Below are 22,671 nucleotides of genomic sequence, written 5' to 3'. Positions count from 1 at the left end.
ATTCAGTCATGGGCTTGGTTTGGAATTGAATGGCTCTCTGAGGATCAATGCAAAAGGAAAGAAGTCTAGCACTGGGCAAGCTTTCAGAATGCCTCCTGAAGCAAGGCACATCCTCCTGAAGTGACCAAAGCCTGTCAAACTCCAAGTCAGTGAGCACCTTTCAATCTAGAACAACAGTTCCATGTATCCTCTAGTGAGGAAATTAAATAATTTCACATATTATATCAGCTATCAAGGTTTTTTTTTTCATCAGGGCTGCAGGGTGTTCATAACCCCCTTGAAATTATATGAAAGTGTATATATGTGTATATATATTTATTCACTGGGCATGGAATAGCTTTTATCCCTAAAGGGTCTGTGACTATCAACAGGCTTAAGAATGTGCTTGGTTTCTGTGAAAACCTAGTATTATTTTCAGTGAGAGGAAGGAGAGTGCTAAAGGTGATTATTAAATGCTTTATTAGCACTAAAGCTGGTACAACTCATTCACCTTTAGAAAATAATTTTTCAGAGGTTAAGGAATCACAAGGAGAAATTATAGAGCCACTGGAATTTTAATCACCTGATAATATCAAAAGTAGCTATGAGCATGACAGCATATGCTAAAACTAGAGGAACAGGGGAATAAATCTTATTTTTAATGATTTAATTAATATTAGTAATCAACTGTAAGTATTGACATTGTTTCTTTTTACATAAACAGGTGCTGATATTATAAAAAATGATGGAATTTACTCGAGGTATTTTTTCTCCTTTGCTGTAAATGGTAGATATAGCTTGAAAGTGCATGTCAATCATTCTCCCAGCATGAGCGCCCTAGCCCACTCTATTCCAGGAAGTCATGCTATGTACGTACCAGGTTACATAACAAATGGTAAGAATTATTAGCACTGTTATTTGAATAACATCATTTAATGTGTTTATTTCTAATGAGAGTGTGTGTGTATGTATTAGAGACAGAGGTGAATTTCATATAAGTCAGTGCATAATTCGTTGATTATCTCTTCAGTCCTCAGTGATTCATGGTAGTAGATAACAGGAAGGCAGTAGGTAATTCCCACACATTTCTCCTACCTTCGTTTTAGTCATTATTTTGACCTCTTTCTTATGACTGTTTCATCAGAATTACTACCAGGCAAAGAGATTTATTGAGTTTTCTCAGTTCCAGCTCCTGTATTTCCTCCACAGAGCTTTAGGCAAGAGGAAGAGGCAAAAATTTGTTAGTTTAAAGAAGGAAGCGGATAGCCCAAACAATCTACAGAGGAAATGAGTTCCTGAAAAAATATGAGTGTGGATATTATAGGAAACTGAGGGCTTCCTGAAGATGTTCTGTCTTCCTTCAAGATAAAAGTGGCAAATACATAGAAGATACACATCTTTTAAAAACACCATTATTATAGTAGTTCCTGATGGGAAGCGGTGGTTAAAGTATAACAAACAGAAATATGCTGTAGTCTTTAAACATAATCTCAAAAAATGTTGCAAATCATTCTTTTTTGCAAAATTTTAGAATCTTTATGAATACTTGTCATGTATTTTAGCAGCTATAATTAATCATTTGGACTATACCATAACATGATTCTATATTTTTGTACTCTGTGTACTTTTCAGTAGAAAACAACTACAATGCTATAGTGGATTTGCATCTCCTGATACTTTTAGTGTTGTCTTGAACACAATTTACGCTCACCTATATCTAAAATAATTTGGATTACAACAAAACCAATGTAAATCAATTTGCAAGGTAACACGGTTTTACTACAAAGATATGATTTTGTATATAGGTGTACTACTTCGTTTCTCAATAGATATTCCCTCTTTCTGAAGGCCTATTTGGTGACAGGTATAGACCTAGGAACTTGGGATACCAGGTAGAATAAGACTTGATTCCTATCAAGGAGCTTGCAGGCTACTGACTGGTCCAGTATCTTTTTTTTAAAGCCATGAATTTCAAGGATGCAAATATCAATATCCATACACTGAGAATAGAAAAGGCATATTTAACTCTGCTTTTATCTGTGTACTTCATATAGGCCCTTGATAGCACACAAAAAAAATTAGTTTCCCCTAGGCATGCTTACCTCACATAACGTTCATTTATCAGCTCATTTTCAGGTGATGAGCTTGAGTGTGCACTGCATTGAAAAATGGGAGCCACTCTGTTTCCACACCACTGTATCTTCAGACACAGCAGCATCTGCTCCCTTCCTCTGCTCCCCAGTGCCTCTGTTGGATCTACTCTGGATTCCACCCAGTCTGCTCCTCAGGGGTCCTTGAGAGCTCTCCCTTGCATGGTCCCACTTTACTGGTCCCTTTGAACAGCATCCAAGCATGATTTATTACTTCCCATATTAAAATTGGTTTTTTTGTTTCTTCCCCCTTCAGTTCCTGTCCACCTCTCTACTCTGTCATCCTGTTCCTTGAAATTAAATCTAAATCTGCTGACTGTACCTTCTCACCTTCAATTTACTACTCTGCTCACTGCAATCAGACCTCCACCCACATCACTCCACTGGAATTGCTCTGGCTCTAGTCACCAATGACCCCCACCTGCTGCTATATCTAAAGGACACATTTCAGTCCTCATTTTACCCAACCTCAGCAGTACCTGACACAGCTGATTGATTTCTCCTTTGTCATTTCCTTGTTTCTATGATACCACACTCTCCAGCTTTCCTCTTATTGTCTGGAATTTTTATTCTCAGACTTTTTTTCCAGCTTCTCTTTTTCTACCAAGACTCTTAGTGTTGGCAATTATCCGTGCTTAGTCTGAACCTTCCCTTCTCACTCTTCTACCTGGAGCCTCATTTCCTAGGTTTGAAACCTAGTTCCTCCATTTACTAGCTGTGTGACTTTGGGCAAGTGACAGCCTCTGTGTGCTTCACTTTCATCATCTGTAAAAATGGGGGCAATAATTGTACTCTCCTTATAGCATTGCTGAAAAAATTAAATAGTTGATACATTTAGGGTACTTTAAGAAGTGCCTGACACATAGCAAGCACTCAGTAAATGCTATTTTACAGCTGGAATTCTTATTAGGTAATCATTAACTTATATGGCTTTAATAACATCTATATAACTTCCAAATTCATAGGTTCAAAATTATTATATCTAGCTAAAACCTCTTCTTTGAGCTTAAAATTCATATCTAACTGGCTCCTTGACATTGTCAGTGAGATGTTTTACAGGAATCACAAACCTTATAACTTAAATTGTTAGTCTCCTCCCCTCAGCCTGTTTCTCTTCCCATTTGCTCATTTTAGGAACCTGGGTGCTATTCTTTTTGTTCACCAACTTTCCCTCCTTCACCATTCCATGTTCAAATCTATCACCAGCTTTTGCTGATTTTATCTCCAAGAGGCATCTCGAAATGCCTACTTGCCTCCTCTTCATGGCTCTCACCCAGACCAAGCTACCATCTTCTCCTATCTGGACTGTTGCAGTGGCCTCATTGCTTCCTGTGCTAGAATCCATTCTCCGCTGAGAGCAGCCACAGTGCCCTGTCAGAGAGCAAATGTGATCCTATCACTGCCCTGCTTCCCCACAGCACATAAAACTAAACTCTGAAACCCCACAATGGCCCACGAGGTCCTGCCTGGACTTCTCTCTTCTGTCTCATTGCAAACTATTCTCCTCCTTGCTTATTTACATTTTGCTAATTTGCAAAGCTTTTCTCCACACCTCAAGTTTTTACACAATCTGTTCCCTCTGCCTGGGATATTTTTAACCTCCACTCTTTACCTGGCTTACTCCTACTTATCCTTTAGGAAATCTTTAGATGTTACTTCCTTGATACCACTCTAAATTATATTCCTGTGTTATTTACTTTCATAGTACCCTTCCTTTTTTTCCTTCTTACATTTATCACAATTTATAAATATGACTATAAATTCCATGAGGGGTACTGTTTTGTCTGTGATTGTGGGCACAGCATATGCCCTAAAAATATTTATTGAATGAATGAATGGATGGATGAATGAATAAATGAATTGTTGAATAAACAAACTGTTATTCTAAATATGTAGCCAAGGGAAAAGGGTCTTAAAATGTCTCTCAATAATCTGCAAAAACAAGCTATTCAGGACATTGTAATTTGTTGTTTTGGCTATTCTTTTCCTTGGTGTCACAGGTAATATTCAGATGAATGCCCCAAGAAAATCAGTGAGCAGGAGTGAGGAGGAGCAAAAGTGGGGCTTTAGCCGAATAAGCGCAGGGGGCTCCTTTTCTGTGCTGGGCATTCCAGCTGGCCCTCATCCTGATGTGTTTCCACCTTGCAAAATTATTGACTTGGAAGCTGTAAAAGTTGAAGAAGAGGTGACTTTATCTTGGACAGCACCTGGAGAAGACTTTGATCAGGGCCAGGGTAGGTTTCTTGCTTTCATTACCTATTTTTCTACAAGGTGGCATTTTCAATAATTGTGTCAGGGGTTAGTTGGGTAAAAATAGTTTTGGGGGCTTATAGCTGACAAAGCTGCAGAGGGTTATCATGAAAAGCTTTGAGTTGCTGATGAGGCCATGTATCCTGGAGTTTAGGACGAGAACGTATCAGCTGCCCGAGGATTGAAGAGGCCCTGGTAAACTGACTGACACTAATACAGAAATCTTTGTTGGAAACATAAATACCACATGTAACAGTGGTCTAGTCAGAAGACATGGGTTCTGCATTACAGAGCATGGACTTTCAAATACTGAAGGAGATTAGTTTTCTGAAGATTAGATGGTAAATATTTATTCAAGGGTTTACAAGTCAAGTTTAGGGAATAATTCCCATAAGTCATGAAATACTTGGTGTGTTGTCCTCTCCTACTTCTGGTCATCATTTTTATTAGGAAGGCTGGGACCAGTTCCCTGATTTGAGGTTTTCTAACCCTTGCTTGGGCACTGATGAGTTCCTTCTCCTACTTTCCCTTTTCAAATGCTTTTATGCCAGCCTTCAGGCTTCCACCTACCTCATCTCTTGATCTTTATAGCAACTCAACAGAATAAATTTTATGAAAGAATAACCTTTCCAACACCTCTGCCATTACCAGAACATGATTATCATTGATTACACAGTAAATGGTTTATTTCCTGATGCCTCTGATTGAGATTTCTGTTGGAACCAACCTTCTCTATTGAGAGCTAATTTGTCAATATCAGTCACAAATAGTGGCCACCTTGGGTATTTGCCAGTCTTGATTTCAACTTGGATCATCTTTTTTTGGGGGGGAGGGGAGCTTATAGTTCTCTGTTTACTACTTTCCTCAGAAGGCATCTTAATTACAAATAATTCTGCACTGCTGAGAAACAGTCAACATTGTAGTTTTGTCTTGAAATTCCATTTTCACAATCTATCTCTTCTTGCCAGAGAAGAAGTGAAAGGTTTTACATTGTAAATTAAGGGTTCTCAATTTAAAATTTGAAGATGTGAAATGCTGAAGCTGTGGGAAGGGCATATCACTTGTATAATGGAAACAGCTGTAACTTACTGTTAGAAAAAAGTAGTTACCCCTCTGGCTATAATTCCAGCTGTTAAATCTTTGACAGGTTGCTTAAACTCCATTAGCCGCTGTTGCATATGTGGAAAATAGGACTAAAACTATCTATTTCATAAAGTTTTATAAAGATACCCTGAGATGACATATAAAATAAAAAATAGGAGAGAAAGTGGACCCAGGAAGCTTCTTGGGCTCCTGGCTTGCGTTGCTGGAGAGTTCTTTGGCTTCTTATTTGAAGTATGGAGCCACCCACACTCACTCCCATCTTCATGTAAAAGTAAGTGTGGTGCCTGCCATCCAGTATTTTTACTCTTTCCTCACTGCCTCAGAAGCACATTTGTGTGTTAAAAGACACAAATACAAGCTTAAACTCCCATTACTACGGGGAACTATTTTTTCAGGAGCCCCGGTGGTTTCAACTACACCACTGAATTAAGAGTAGAAAGAAATTGAATATGCAGTATCAGCGGTTATAAATGGCTTGAAAAGAAGAAATACAACCAAATGGGATTTTAGTTTAGACTTGATATTACAAGGGCTTTAGAATGGAAGAGAGGATTTCACACCTTCACATAAATGGCCCTGATGAGCAGGATGACTGAAGCAGATCAAGCCTGTTATAATGTGAAACCTCAAATCACAAAAGATTGGGAGGTGGGGAATGGCTGGATGTGTATTAAGTTGCTGAGATCACTCAGTCATAATTGACTTGATGACCCAGCAATGGCAAAATTGACCAATTAGCCATGAGTATACCAACTAGTAAGTAGGTGCCTGTTTAACTCATAAACACATGCTTTCATTGCCTCTTTTTTTCCACAAATTGTCATCTAGGAAGGTGTTATACTCACCTTTATGGCCAGAGTTAGAAACAATAAGGGTATGTCTCTGACTTTACAATTATGAAAAATTTGACTGTTCTTAAAAACCTTATTAGCAATAAATGAACATCTCAAATATGCACAAGCATATCAGTGTATATCCAGTACCAAGTCTTCACCATACACAATATACTGTAAAAGATGACAAAGTACGAGGAATAAGCAAAATATTACCAGATCATTATTATGTTTGGGAATGTATATAGACTAGGAATTATTGAAATGGGTTATTTCTTTAGGTTTTAATTGAGTGTGGATAAAATAACTGTTAAAACTGAGTACCAAGAATGATCTATATTTTTGCTGTAAAGTTAATTTCCTTTGTGTTTTCTCCAGAAATTAAAGTGAAAATATATTATTTACTAAGCAACTATTATGTGCCCAGCACAGTGCTAAACATTATATAAAAGTAATTTAAGATGGTATTGCACTCCAAGAACTTATAATCCTATGTTAAGAGAGAAAAGGTATCAAGTGGTCAATAACTCATTTTATGTATCACAGTACCAGTTGCATAATTCAGACTTTGGGAGCTACAGGTATTAAAAGGATGTAGCGTAGGTAGAAGCAGAGCAAAGGCCGGGTTCTAATGCCAGGAACCTGAGTAGAGCCTTTGGAGTAGTGACAGACCACAAAAAGCACTAATCTTGTACTTCCTTCCTTGTACTGAGTAGCTTCCCTACATGTCTAACAGCCTGGCTTTCACACTGTTTCCTCTGACATCTTTTCATCATGTTCTTATACAACTGTTATTGAACATATTATCTTTAAAAATTGTTGAAAATTTGCAGCTTCTGAAAAAACTGTTCAGTGACAGCAATTTTTTCCCACTTCCCCCACCCCCAACCCTCAGTTATGCTTCTTGGATAGAAGAAGGCTCAATGTAGGAAAAAACTAAAATAATCCTTAGGGGATGGTTTGAATTTCAGATGAAGAGAGAAAGTGGGAACTGTTCCCACTGATAAAGAGTAAACTCCTTGAAGATGGAGTCAAGTCTTTGATTCCCTCTCCATGTACTCAATCCAAGGCCAGGGCTTTCCTTACTGGAAATTTATTGGTAAAGATGCTAATGAATGTGTAAACCTTGGTAATTGGAAAAGTAGCAATTATTGGGAAATCAGAAATGGGAGACAGCGTAGCTTAGTAGAAGGCTGCACAGCATAGTGTTAAGGTATTGAGCTCTGGAATCAGACAGAGCATCTTTTATCTGTGTAACCTTAGGCAAGTTACTTAATTCTCTAAATTTCTGGTTTCTAATCTGCAAAAGCAGATGGCAAGAGTACCCATCTCAGAGGGTTGTTGAGAGAATTGAATGAGAAAAGGCACAGAGAGGGATTAAGACATGGTCTGGTCCATAGTAAGTGCTCAGTAAATATCAGCATTTATAACATTTTGGAGCCTAAAGGGGTCTTAAAGATATACTAGTCTGACTCCCTTGTTTTACATGTAAGGGAATGGCCCTAAGAGGTTAAGTGTCTCGCCCATGACCTTAGAGCTGCTTTCACAGGCTGAAATATACTGGGAATGTAGAGGTAGATACAGCTAAGAGGTCAAACATGAAGAACCAGCCCATCTTCTTTCTCACGGGGAGAAGGGGAAAACAACTATTATAAATGGAAGGAAACCTTTCATGAATGTATGAGTTGAATTAGTTTTGAGTCTGTAGTTACACAAGTTGTCCTGCATCTTTTTTTTTATAAATTTATTTATTTATTTAATTTATTTATTGGCTGTGTTGGGTCTTCGTTGCTGCACACGGGCTTTCTCTAGTTGCTGTGAGTGGGGGCTACTCTTCATTGTGGTGCGCAGGCTCCTCATTGTAGTGGCTTCCCTTGTTGTGGAGAATGGGCCCTAGGCGCCTGGGCTTCAATAGTTGTGACTCGGGCTCTAGAGCACAGGATCAATAGTTGTGGTGCATGGGCTTAGTTGCTCCGTGGCATGTGGAATCTTCCCAGAGCAGGGCTCGAACCCGTGTCCCCTGCATTGACAGGTGGATTCTTTTTTTTTTTTTGACAGGCGGATTCTTTACCACTGCGCCACCTAGGAAGTCTCTGCATCATTTTTAATAGTTGCTTATAGTTGAAAGTACATGGTGTTTGGAGTTAGAAGAAATGAGTTCATTTTCCGCACTACAGCTTCCTAATATTGACTATGGGCATCACATTTAACCTCCTGATTCCGAGTCTTTTTTATTTTCAAATGGGATGATCGACTTCAGAGAGCGAGAGCTGGGATGTGGAAAATCTTTGTAAGTGCTAAGGCTTATGGAATATTACTTGTTTCATTATCTAAGAGAAGTCTCTGGGAGGGCCCCATGAGGAAGACTTTCTCTGTAGAGAATAAGGGACATAGGAACAATGGACATGTTCCACTGTGAGTGTAGAGCAGTTGGCCAGCTTACCTTCTCATCCATATCTGTCCCATCATATTTGAACCACAGTAGGAAGCAACTCAAGTGGATTCACTCAGAGGAAATTGGCTGATTGATAAATTTGAATATGAAGGTTATTTTGTTTTCACAGCCTTCTTTACTCTAATTACTACTCAGGAATAGAAATAGTCTCATTAATAAAACTTACTATAGATTTTGAAAATGCTCAAAACATAGTCACTAGAATATTTTCATTTTTTAAAATTAAAATTCAGAATATCTTTATTCCTGAGAACAAAATCCTTCTTTGGAAGCTGCTCTGTTCATTGTTGAATCAATTTTTGGCCATTTTAGATAAGAATTATGATATTATTAGAGTGGGTTAGTATTACAGATGGCTTTCTTTTTGCATCTAGCAATCATTTGCTACTAATAATTTTGTTTTTGAGTTGATAATACGTTAATATACTTTGAAAGTCACAGCAGCACAACAATATGAATGTACTTAACACTGATGAATTATATACTTTAAAAATGGTAAAGATGGTAAATTTTTTGTTATTCATATTTTACCACAATTTTAAAGGTCAAAACAATATAAGGAAAATCAAAAAAAATTCTGCCCTCATGTATGCCAAATTTCGCTGTTCTGTGACTGGATTTTTCTTGATTTATCACAAACTCCCTTAAATTAATACTATATCACTTCATATATAATGGGAGAATCTTTCAAAAGTATAATTCCATTTACCCCTCTGCCATCCTTTGTGGTCTTGCTGTCATATATTTTACTTCTACATTTGTTATAAACCCCACATTGCATTGTTATGACTTTTGTTTTAAACAATCAATTGTCTTTTAAAGAAATTTTTAAAAGAAAAAAATTATCCTTTTTTATTACCTATATAGTATAGTCACCATTTCTAGTCCTCTTCTTTCCTTCTTGCAGATCAGAATTTTTATCTAGCATCATTTCCTTTGTAGTTGAGGTCTTTGAGTAACAAATTCTCTCAATATTAAGTTTTCTGAAATGTGTCCCTTAATTTTTAAAAGTCAATTTCACTGGGATGTAGAATTCTAGGGCAACAAATATTTCTTTCAGCATTTTAAATATATCATTTTATTGTCTTCAGGCCCCAATTTTTTTCCTGATAAGTTAGCTGTCATTCTTACTGTTGTTTTTCTGAGTATAAAGTGTCTTTTTTTCCCTCTGGCTGCTTTAAATTATTTTTTTTTATCTTTGGTGTTTAGCAGATTGACCATGATGTGACTCAGTGTGGTTTTCTGATACTTATTCTGTTGGGAATTCCTGAACTCTCCAAGTCTGTGGAGTGTTCTTTTCATCAAATTTAGAATATTTTCAGCTGATACATCTTCAAAAATGTCTGCGCTAGTTTTTTTCTTCTTTCCTTCTTGGATAATATTTATATTATATTATATTATATTATATTATATTATATTATGTTATGTTATGTTATATTATATTATATTATATTATATTATACTCTGTCATATCAAAACATATCATACACATACACTAAATGGATGTATCAATGGATCTTAAGGGTCAATGAGATTCTATTCCAATTTTCTACCTTTATTTTTAGCCCTTCAGTTTGGGTGATTTTAACGGAGCTGTCTTCAGGTTACAAATTCTTTCTTCTATTGTGTCCAATCTGCTATTAACACTCTCAAATGAATTTTTTTCATTATATATTATTTTCAATTCTAGGATTTCCATTTGCTTCCTTTTTAAAGTTTCTATATCTCTCCTCAAATTTCCCATCTCTTCATTCACTACATCCAACTTGTCTTATGTGTAGACCATTAATATATTCATCATGGTTATTTTAAGGTCCTTTTCTATTAATTTCAAATCTCAGTCATTTGTGACTGTTTTTATTTGCTGATATTTTTCTTGAGTATGTATCACATTTTCTGTTTCTTTGCATGTCTAGTAACTTTTTATTGTTTATCGGACATGTGGTAGTAAATTTTAGATTCTGGACTATATTCCCCTGAAGGGTTTTGAAATTTTCAAGTAGATACCTTGGATCACCTGGAATTTGAGGAGGCTTGGTTTTACTTTTGGCTAGGGTTTGTCTATTTCAGTTTTTCTCTTAACCCTAGGGCATATCCTTTAATTCTGGGGCACAACATTTATTCCTAAGGCACAGCTTTCCTAGTGTTTTAACAAACATCTCAAGATATTTACCAAGCTCCTTTACTGTAGCAAGACTCACACTCCAAACTCTGCATTTCCCCTGTGGTGGGCACTGGCATAAAATTCTGCTCCATTTTTCAACCTTGAGTCCTTGATTTTTCAACCACACATGTACAATTCAGAGGTCTTCCAATGATTTGAGAGAAGTTAATACACAGATTTGGGGCTCATCACTCTCTGGCTCCTTCAATTTTCAGCCATTCTGGCAATCCCACACTCAGTCCTCTGATTTTTAAGACCAAGAAAATAGTGGCTTTCTTTATCAGTTCCAGCTATCTATAATGAAGTAGAAAGTACCCTTGGAGGAAAAGCTGTATAAATATGAATCAGTCCCAGTCTGGTTCCCTTCTTTTATGGGTTGTAACTCCTCTGGTTTCTGTTTGTTTTTATTGGATTCCAGGGCTCTAATGGTTTTTTCACCTTTCTTTCTTCAGAGTTTATACTTGTTATCTGCTGGTGAGTTAGTCTAATAAAAGCCACTCAACCATTACCAGAACTAAACTTTATCTTTGACTTAAGTTACAAATATTTTTGTCACTTAACATATATGTTTATATTTTGCTTAGGAGATTTTTTCCCATGTAGAACATTTTCATTTTATGTATATAAGTTTATGGATTTTTTTGTTTATTGCTTCTGAATTTTGAGTATTAATTAGAATGTCCTTTTCCATTTCATGTTTATAAAGAAATTCATTCATTGTTTCTGACTACTTAATATATTTTTTCCTCAAACTTTTATTTATTTTGGAGTTTATCCTGAAAAAAAAGGTTTGCAATATGGATCCTATTTTTCCAGCTTTTTACCCAATTATCATAACACCATTATCAAGAAATTTGTACTTTCCCCCATTAATTTGGATTCTATCTCTATCATATACTAAATTCCTGAAGGTGTTTTGGTCTATTTTTATACATGAATCTATTCATGGACCAGTACTGCAGTTTTTTTAGTTACTGAAGCATTACAATATTTTTATATCTGATAAAGTCAGTCCTTCCACTAAAAATTTGCTATTTTTTAACATTATATGGCTAATCTTGATTATTTCCTGTTTAAACTTTACAATAAGCTTGTTAAAATAGAAAATTAGAGGCACTTTTAATAAAATCATGTAAAATTTACAAAATAACTTAGGGAAAAATAACATCTTTATTGTGTTGAACCTTGCTATTCAGAAACATAATAAAACTTTCCTCTTGTTCAGGTTTTAGTATGAGTTCTTATGTAATGTCTTAAAGTTTTGTTCAATGAATATTTCTTCCTTTGTTTATTCATAGATATTTTGACTTTTTTGTTGCTATTGTCATTAAGCCATTTCTAACAAACTAGAAACCTTACTCAAATTCATTTAACTTCCCATTTGTATTTTTTAATTTCAGCTAACAGCTATGAAATAAGAGTGAGTAAAAGTCTACAGAATATTCAAGATGACTTTAAGAATGCCATTTTAGTGAATACATCAAAGTTAAATCCTCAGCAAGCTGGTACCAAGGAGACATTTACATTCTCATCAGAGCTTTTCACAAATGGACCTGAACATCAGCCTGATGGAGAGACACAAAAAAGCCACAGAATTTATGTGGCAATACAAGCAGTAGATAGGAATTCCTTAAAGTCTGCTGTATCTAACATTGCCCAGGCATCTCTGCTGATTGCCCCAAATTCTACTCCTGTACTTGCCAGAGATTATCTTATATTGAAAGGAGTTTTGACAGCAATGGGTTTTATAGGAATCACTTGCCTCACTATAGTTGTAACACACTATGTTTTAAACAGGAAAAAGAGAGCAGACAAGAAAGAGAATGAAACAAAGTTACTATGAACAAATGTATAGAGTACCTTCCTTCTTAAATATAAGACCCATGGCTTTTGCACTTTACAAAAACATACCAATAAAGTGAAATTAATGTCAGATTATTAAAAATGCTGTGAGTTTTTGTGCAGTATAGATCAGATTTTTACATGGTAAATAGAAAAAAAAATCTTTTATAACATTAATGGAGGGGGAGGGGATTTAGAAAACCTTTGAGCTTCAGCTATGGACAAGATAATAGAAGTTATTCTCTAAGGTAATGTGTTTAAAGGCAAAGGCAATGGCAAAATTGAATCAAAGAGTTGATAAAAGCTTGTTTTATTGAAGAGGAAAAATAGCCCCAAGTAGAGAAAAGGAGGTTAAGCCTGAATGATACAGTATAACTGTCTATATGGAGCAATTGTTTAGTTGCTGTGATTAATTTTTCATTTCCCCTTATCTGTTCAGAATGGGTTGCTTGTTTATGACTAAAGATCAAGCTGTATTTTTTATATGAAGTGCCTATTGTAAAGTTCTTTACCTCTTTCCATTTGGTTAACTATACTACAGATAGATACCACTGCTCAAAGAGATCTTGTTTTACTGTAAGGGTTAACCTTAAATGTAAGTATTATCCTCTTCCCCTGACACTGGTTTTATAGCAGAGGTCTGTTGAATTTATTGTTTATAACTTTCTACTGTCATCAAAGCAGCTTTCCAAGTTATTTGCCTTGCGCGTTATTCCATGAAAATGGTTACAGTTCTCATAAGACTTTAAGTAAAGAATGAAAGACATAGTCCTGAGCTTCCTGTAACATATACATAGGCTATATAGTTTTATTCAATTTCAACCAAGGAAGAGATCACAGGGGAGAGCCTGACCTTTGGAAATTATTAACCGATTCTGGTTTTTTTGTTTAAATAAGACTCCAGGAATCCTTTCCCCATAAAGGGTTATTTACCTATAGGTATTTACCTACAGGGGTGGAGGGTGACTAGAGAAAGGCAAGCACAGGTCACAAGGAAATAAAAATTATCTTTATTTAATTTTACTTTTCTTATTTTTTAAAGATTATGGAGCAATAAAATCACATGCTTTGTATATTACAGAACTTAAAACTTTACTGGATAAATACAAACAATAATGTGGAATAGAACTGTTTTATAACCATGACCAACTAACAATGACAATTAGATTTATAACCATGACCAACTAACAATGACAATTAGATTAAGTTTGGGGGGGGTGGGCAGGGAAGCATGGGGAGCTGGAACAAGAATGAAAAGAGACATAGAGCGTGAAACCTCGAGTAAGAGACACAGAGCAGTGCTGGGGAGTAAGATGACCAGCAAATACTTTTACCTAGGCTGCCTTCTTGCTGTTCATACGGCATCCCAGGTCTGGCCTGTCACATGCTGAGTCTGGTAGTGCCTACATTTTCACAGATTGGAACTTCAAGTCCCCACTTGGCAGTCAGTCCCTCCTCCCTCTATTGCCACTGTGCCTGGTAGCCTGGGATCTGCTTCTCTGTAGCTTCAAAGGGCTGGCAAAATATTGAGATGGGGTGTGGTGGGTTTTAAGTCTTCAAATGTTTTCCTCATTTTATAAACAGGAAAATGGAGAGTTAAGGGAATAATCTAAAGCACTGTGCTGGCTAATCGCAGCGTATATAGGAGCAGAGTCAGGTTGTCATAATGCTCCTTCACTCTTGTCTATTTAAGAAGGTGTGGAAAGATGCCAGGGATTATGCCTAGAAATGTTTAAATCTTCAAGGTTTATAGGCTGAGGGAACAGGGCTTCCCCCGCCCTCCAATTTTGTGGATATAGAATTGAACAAATGGCTTTAAGTCCAGAAATTAGTGAACTGGAAGAGGCACAACTGAGATAGATTAAGGATATTAAAGTGATAAACTAAAATATATTATAGCAGATTTTACCCTATTCCCTTCTCATCCAGCGGATAGGGTAAACAAGCTTCAGTGATTGTGAGGGAGTGAAGCATTAGACAACATAATCTGTGGTAAGTGTGGGAAGATATTGATTTCGAAACCCCAGAAATCACTAATAGAACAGGGCCACTGGAAAGGAGGTGACATTGATTCTGAACAAGTGTAAAGAACAGAAATAGACAAGAGTTGGGTCAAAGAGAATGAGGAACTGTGAAGCATTGGTCACTAGTGGAATACCACATGAATAGTGACATCACTGAAGATTTGATCCAAGATTTCAAGAGGAGAAAAAATATGAGACGGATGCTTAGTTACCTGGGAGAGGAAAGAGAACTCTAGGGGTTGAAAGTGACATAGGCAAGTGTTATTTTTATCTTCACATGCCAGAATGGTTGTTGTTATGCAGTATATAGAAATTTATTCTGGAAACTGAGGACAATATCCCTTCCATTTTTACCCTATTGTTTTTATGGATAGAAAAGAAGATTAAATCTCAATGGGACAGAGAAGATTTTTAGGAGATGAATTCATATAGCCTATGCACTGAGCAGATTGCTGTTTATGTGTGCAATGTTGACTGCTCCAAAAGTATGTTTGCACCTGCATGTTAGTACTGGAATGTCTACCAAAAATTATTTTATTTGCCTTAGGCTTTGCCTTATACTATACTGTAATTATTTTGGAAGAGTTGATCCCTAACTATATCATTTAATTAAAACAATGTGACAAATCCAATTGCACTAATGGCAGAGTTGCTCATATCAAACTAATCCTCTTGCTTACACCAGTTATAACTCTGGAAAAATATAAAACACAACTCTTTGAAGGCACTGGATGCCAAAAAAAGCATGTAGAAACCCTGGAGGAGATATGACCCTTGAAAAAAGGAAAGCAATCTAGGTGAAATCCATATTTAACCAGCTTTTCCCCTAAAAGGCACTCCCAGTTTGCTCAGAGCATCTGGAGAGAGCTCAGGCAGAGAGCAGCAGTCTTACTGGGTTGAAAAGCGAGAAGTAAGAGTTTGGGTTGCTAAAGCAGTTGGAAATTGAGGGAGGAAATCCTAGAAAGGAAGCAACTACAAGGGGGAAATTCCCACAATCCTTGGATGAATTCTAAACCGCAAAGGAATCGAATGGAAAATAAGAGCTTAGAGGCTAAAAGAGCTGAACAGAGATTTTAGCAACTGCCCAGTCCTGAGGAGAAAAAAATTAAGGTTTAACCTCACCCAAGTTTGTTTGTTTGTTTGTTTTTTCAGTTTTAAAGTTTTTATTGAAGTATAACATATACGCAGATATAAGAACAAACTGTAAGTGTACAGGTCAACGAATTATCACAGGTGAACATGCTCTGGTAATTACACCAAAATCAAGAAATAGAATATTGCCAGAATCTCAGAAACTTATAGCTTGACCCTTTCCTGCCACTACCTCCTCCCCAGTGTTTACCACAGAATGACTTCTAACACCATGGCTTAGTGTTTGCCTGTTTTGAACTTCAGATAAATATAATCATTTGGTATGTATTCTTTTGTGTCTGGCTCCTTTTCATTTGACATTACATTAATGAGATTCATCCACATTTTGTGTGCCAGTAGATCTTATTTTTTATTGCTGTATAATATTCCATTGCTTGGTTATACAACAATATATTTGTACATTCTACTATTGATAGGCTTTTGAGTAATAGCCAATTTTGTATATAATGAATTATACTTCTGTGAATATTTCATTGAGTATCTATTGGTGTTGTGACTTCATTTTCTAAATCAAAGATTAAAATTTGTTGCACCAAAATACAACCTCGCCTAAGTTAGAGGGGGTGGTAAGCACCTTGTGTTTCCATTAAAACTCCAGATTGGGGGTGGGATCACATCCACAGACTAAGTGTTATGCCCTAGAAGCAAGGGCAAAACTGAAATAGATCTGCTCTGATAAAGTCTAAAACCAAGTGTCTAGATAATCAAGATTATATTCACCAATAATTAAACTACTGCTAGAACATAACTCGGAGAAAGATAACATAATACAAAGTCTCCACAACATATCCAGTATAAAATAAAACAATAGACATGCTGACAAGCAGGAAGTGTGTCCCATAATTAATAAGAATAAAAATCTGTCAATAAAAGATGATCCAAAAATTATCCATATTTCCAAATAACAGATAATTAGTTTATAATAACATTATAAATAAGATAAAGAAATTATAGGAAAAGATAGATATAAGTGATGAATAGAGGGAAAATTTTAGGAAAGGTGAAAACCTTTAAAAAGAAGCAAATGAAAAGCCTAAAAATTGAAAAATACAATGTATGTAAAAAAATTGTAATGGATTAACAACAGACTGGTACTGGAAGATAGGAAAATAGAAAGCATCTAAACTGAGGCATTTCATTAAAAAAAAAAAGAAAGAAAAGGAAAAAGTCCAAATGACCTGTGTGACATTATCAAGCAGTCTAACATACATGTATATGAGTCCCAGAAGTAAAGGGAGGGAAAATAGGGCATAAAAATATTCAAGGAACTCCTGGATGAAATTTTTCCAAATTTGATTTAAACTACCAACCCACAAGTCTAAAATGCTCAGTGAACCTAAAATAGGATCTATACAAAGAAAATAACACCTAGGTATACCATAGGAAAGACGACTAACTACTCATAAGAAACAATTGAGTCCAGAAAACAATAAAATGACCTTGTAGAGTGCTAAAAGAAAAATTTGCCAATGCAGAACTCTATATTGAGCAAAGATATCTTTAAAAATGTAGGCAGATAAATAAAAGCTGAAATAATTTTCACCTGCAAGAAGTACCAAAGAAATGTCTTTAAGAGAAAGGAAAATGATGTCTGGTGTAAATACAGGTCTACAGCATGAAAGGAAGATCACTGGAAATGATAAACATGTAGGTAAATATAATACGTTGTTGGTTTTCTTTACTTAATTTCTTTAAAAGACAGTAAAGTGTTTAAAGTAAAAATAAAAACCATGTATTATGGTATAAATAACATAAAGAAGTAAGATATATGACAATAAGAGCAGAATGGAAAGAAAGGTGACAAATGGAATTATACTATTTAAAGGTACTTACATCATACATACAATTTTAATTCAAGGTAGACATAAATTAAGGATGCATATTATAACCTCTTTGGCACCTATTGGTAATAGACAAGGGTCTATCTAAAAGGGTAATAAATGTGATAAAATGGAACACTAAAACTACCCAATTAATACAAAAGAAGACAAGAGCAAGGAACAAAGAACAGAGGGGACTAACAGAAAGTAAATAGCAAGATGGTAGGCTTAAAGCCAGCTAAATTAATCATTATATCAAATATAAATGGACTAAACCCTTCAACTAAAAAGAAGAGATTTTCAGACTTGATAAAAAAGCAAGACCCATCTAATTTATGACAGATGAATTTTAAATATAAAGACATAGAAATTGAAAGTGGAATAAAGGAAAGTGGTATATCATGCAAACACTAAGCATAAAAAAGCTGGTGTTAGTATATTATTATAGGACAGAATAGCCTTTGAAAAAGCAGAAAAAAAGAGAATTCATTTCAACATAATAAAAAATTTCATCAAGAAGATATAGCAATCCTAAATGTGCATGTACCTATTAATAGAACTTCAAAATACCAGAAACAAAAACTACCAGAGATAAGGGAGAAATAGACAAAGCAACAAGCAGACTTGGAGATTTAAATCTCCCACTGTCAATTGTATAACAACTAGACAGAAAAACTCAATAAGAATGGAACATATTTGAACAACATTATTAACCAATTTGACCTTGACATTTAAAAATATTACAAGCAACTAGTGCAGAATACATATTATTTTTAAGTGCTCTTACATATGCCAGGCCATGAAACACATCCCAGAATGTAGAGTCCAGAAATGGACCTACATACATATCATCAATAGATTTTCCATAAAGCCATGTGCAAATCAATAGGGCAAGGCAACTCAATGGGTAAAGAAGAGTTTTTTGTTTTTTTTTTTAATAAATGATGTTGGAACAACTAGACATATGTTTGGGAAAGCAATTTTACTCCTACCTTGTAAAAATATTAATTCATGATGAATAATAGATATAAATAAGAGTTAAGATATAAACTTCTAGAAAAAATATAAGAAAATATCTTTACAACTACAGTGTAGAATGATTTCTTAGGACAGAGAAAACACTGAGCATAAAAGAAAATAAGTTGGACTGCATCAAAACTAAATATCTGTGTTAATCAAAGTGCACCATTATTAATAAAAAGTTAAGTTACAGAGTGGAAGAAAATATTCACAACAAATGTATCTAACAAAGAAGTTATATCTAGAACACATAAAAATGTTATAAATCAGTAATAAAAAGACAAAGAACCCCATAAAAATGGGCAAAGGACTCAGACACTTGACAAAAGAGAATATATAAATAGCCAATAAGAACATACAAAGGCAATCAACACATGAAACTAAAATTGTAAATCAACTATACATCAATTTATAAAAAAGCAATCAACACCAGCAGTTATCAACAAATTGAAAATGATACCTATAAATGAAATATGTCTTCCTTCCCACTAGAACAACTAACTTACACATTTTGGCAATAAGAAATATTGACAAGGATGTGAAGCAACCGTAATTAATCTACATTTGTGAGTGTGCATCCACTTTGGAATACTACCTGGCAGTTTTTTAAAAGTTATGCATGTATCTAAACCTTGACCCAGCAATTCCACTTTAAGAGAGGTGGAAAGATATGTCCAGCAAAAGACTTGCTCAAGAATTTTTATAGCCATTTTATTCATAACAGCCCCAAACTGTAAAAAAAAAGTTTCTATTAAAATAATGGATAAAACAAATTTTGCTATTTGTATGAATTCACAACAGCACAACAATCAGCAAAAACAAGAAACAAACAACTGATACATGCAACAACATACCTGAATCTCAAAAGCAGTATGTTGAGTTAAAGAAGTCAGACTCAAAAGAGCACAGACTATATGGTTCCATTTATTAAAAGTTCAAGAACAATACTAATCTCTGGATATAGAAATCATAACAGTGGTTGTCTCAGAGCAAACATGTGAGAATTCACTGGAAAGGACATAAGAAAGCTTTCTGGAGCAATGAAAATGCTATCGGGATTGATTGGGATAGTGATTGCCTGGGAATGTATACCTTCATCGAAATTCATTTACCTATTTACACTTGATCTGTTCATTTTATTGTATATGCATGTTACATCAAGTGAAACAATATGAATAAATTTATTGTATCTTTCCCTTTTAGCAAGCATTATAGCAATGGTTCTTTTTTTTTTTTTTTTTTTTAATATTCAAGATTTTATTTTTTTTTTATTTTTTATTTTTATTTTTATTTATTTTTTTTTTGGGGGGTACACCAGGTTCAATCAACTGTTTTTATACACATATCCCCGTATTCCCTCCCTTCCTTGACACCCCCCCCTCGAGTCCCCCCCACCCTCCCTGCCCCAGTCCTCTAAGGCATCTTCCATCCTCGAGTTGGACTCCCTTTGTTATACAACAACTTCCCACTGACTCTTTTACAGTTGGTAGTATATATATGTCTGTGCTACTCTCTTGCTTCGTCTCAGTTTCCCCTTTACCCCCCCCATACCTCGAGTTCTCCAGTCCATTCTCTGTATCTGCTTCCTTGTTCTTGTCACTGAGTTCATCAGTACCATTTTTAGATTCCGTATATGTGAGTTAGCATACAATATTTGTCCTTCTCTTTCTGACTTACTTCACTCTGTATGACAGATTGTAGTTCTATCCACCTCATTACATATAGCTCCATCTCATCCCTTTTTATAGCTGAGTAATATTCCATTGTATATATATGCCACATCTTCTGTATCCATTCATTTGTTGATGGGCATTTAGGTTGCTTCCATGTCCTGGCTATTGTAAAGAGTGCTGCAATAAACATTATGGTACAAGTTTCTTTTGGGATTATGGTTTTCTTTGGGTATATGCCCAGGAGTGGGATGACTGGATCATATGGTAGTTCTATTTGTAGTTTTTTAAGGAACCTCCAAATTGTTTTCCATAGTGATAGCAATGGTCCTTGACCAGGAGTAATTTTACTCTCCCAGGGAACATTTGGCCATGTCTACTTTGATTATCATAGTTTGGGGCATGGTCTAGTGGGTGGAGGCCAGGGATGATGCTAAACATCCTACCATGCACCAGACAGCCCCTACAACAAAGAATTACTCAGCCAAAAATGTCAATAGTGCCAAGATTGGGAAATCTTGCTTTATAGGGAGGAAGAGAAAGGCATCATTCATAAGGATATTTGACACATGAACACACAAAAAAGTGGCCTTAATGAAGGGGAAAAGAGGAACAAAACTGTGAACTAGATTTAAATGAAGTAGAGAAAACAAAAAGAATAGAAAAAAAAATAGTTTAAATAAAGTGAAGGGACTTTCCTGGTGGCGCAGTGGTTAAGAATGAGCCTGCCAATGCAGGAGACATGGGTTCGATCCCTGGTCCAGGAAGATCCCATATGCCACGGAGCAACTAAGCCTGTGCACCACAACTACTGAGCCTGCACTCTAGAGCCTGTGAGCCACAACTACTGAGCCCATGTGCCGCAACTACTGAAGCCTGCTTGCCTATAGCCTGTGCTCCACAAGAGAAGCCACTGCAATGAGAAGCCCTCAGCACTGCAACGAAGAGTAGAAGAGTAGCCCCTGCTCGCCACAACTAGAGAAAGTCCATGCACAGCAATGAAGACCCAACACAGCCAAAAAAAAAAAAAAAAAAAAAAAAGTAAAGATGGTCCATGTTAGATGATTGAACTCATAAGGCTGGTAGAAGATCTAACTGATGAAAAATGAAGAAGGGGAATGGATATAAAGTTGGGTGCATGCTGCATTATGTATTAAGAACTGTATTATGATCTGTGAATGTAAAATACAGGGAAACAGGGAATAGAAGCAAAGGGGAAGTCAGAATAATAGCAGGCTCTGAAGAAACGAGAATCTGATTTATTTTGCATGTATCATAGGAAGTAGAAAAAGCACAGCTCAGGCACAAAGAGAGAGACAAAATAAGATCTGAAACTTAGGGATACAATTATAGGGTACATGATGATAGAGAGAGACATACTCAAAGGCACAGAAACAGGTGCTTATATGCGTGGAGGTAGAGCTTGTCCCCAAAGGTCAAATGAAATGCCTCTCTCCATAAATCCCTCTGGCACTTAGCCTATATAGCTCTTTTTTTTTTTTTTTTATTGGGATATAATTGCTTTACACTCTTGTACCAGTTTTTGAGGTACACCAAAGTCAATCAGCTGTATTTATACACATATCCCCATATTCCCTCCCTCCCTCGACTCCCCCCCACCCTCCCTGTCCCAGCCCTCTAAGGCATCATCCATCTTTGAGTTGATCTCCCTTTGTTATACAGCAACTTCCCACTAGCTATCTGTTTTACAGTTGGTAGTATATCTATGTCTATGCTACTCTCTCACTTCGTCCCAGCTTCCCCTTCACCCTCCGCCCCCCCAACCTTGTGTCCTCCAGTCCATTCTCTGCATCTGTGTCCTTATTCTTGCCCTGTCACTGGGTTCATCAGTACCATTTTTTTTTTCTGATTCCATATATTTGAGTTAGCACACAATATTTGTTTTTCTCTTTCTGTCTTACCTCACTCTGTATGACAGACTCTAGGTCTATCCACCTCATGACATATAGCTCCATCTCATTCCTTTTTATAGCTGAGTAATATTCCATTGTATATATATATGCCACATCTTCTTTATCCATTCATTTGTTGATGGGCATTTAGGTTGCTTCCATGTCCTGGCTATTGTAAATAGTGCTGCAATAAACATTATGGTACATGTTTCTTTTTGGATGATGGTTTTCTCTGGGTATATGCCCAGGAGTGGGATTACTGGATCATATGGTAGTTCTACTTTTAGTTTTTTAA

General features: G+C 35.9%; 1 protein-coding gene across 1 annotated transcript in view; it reads left to right on the top strand.

The window, feature by feature from the left end:
* The window catches only part of LOC130839741 (calcium-activated chloride channel regulator 2), a 40,392-nt gene extending 23,386 nt beyond the window's left edge, over positions 1-17,006 (top strand). Inside the window, exons 12-14 of the mRNA XM_057714119.1 lie at positions 704-874; positions 4,130-4,363; positions 12,336-17,006. Coding sequence (XP_057570102.1) covers positions 704-874; positions 4,130-4,363; positions 12,336-12,778 — 848 coding nt within the window. The 3' untranslated portion in view covers positions 12,779-17,006. The remainder of the gene's footprint in view (positions 1-703; positions 875-4,129; positions 4,364-12,335) is intronic.
* Positions 17,007-22,671: the final 5,665 nt, after the last annotated feature.

Source organism: Hippopotamus amphibius, chromosome 1 (assembly GCF_030028045.1).
Source record: "Hippopotamus amphibius kiboko isolate mHipAmp2 chromosome 1, mHipAmp2.hap2, whole genome shotgun sequence".
Classification (NCBI taxonomy): domain Eukaryota; kingdom Metazoa; phylum Chordata; class Mammalia; order Artiodactyla; family Hippopotamidae; genus Hippopotamus; species Hippopotamus amphibius.
The sequence above is the reverse complement of the archived record's forward strand: the minus strand, read 5'-3'. Positions and strand labels throughout refer to the sequence as shown.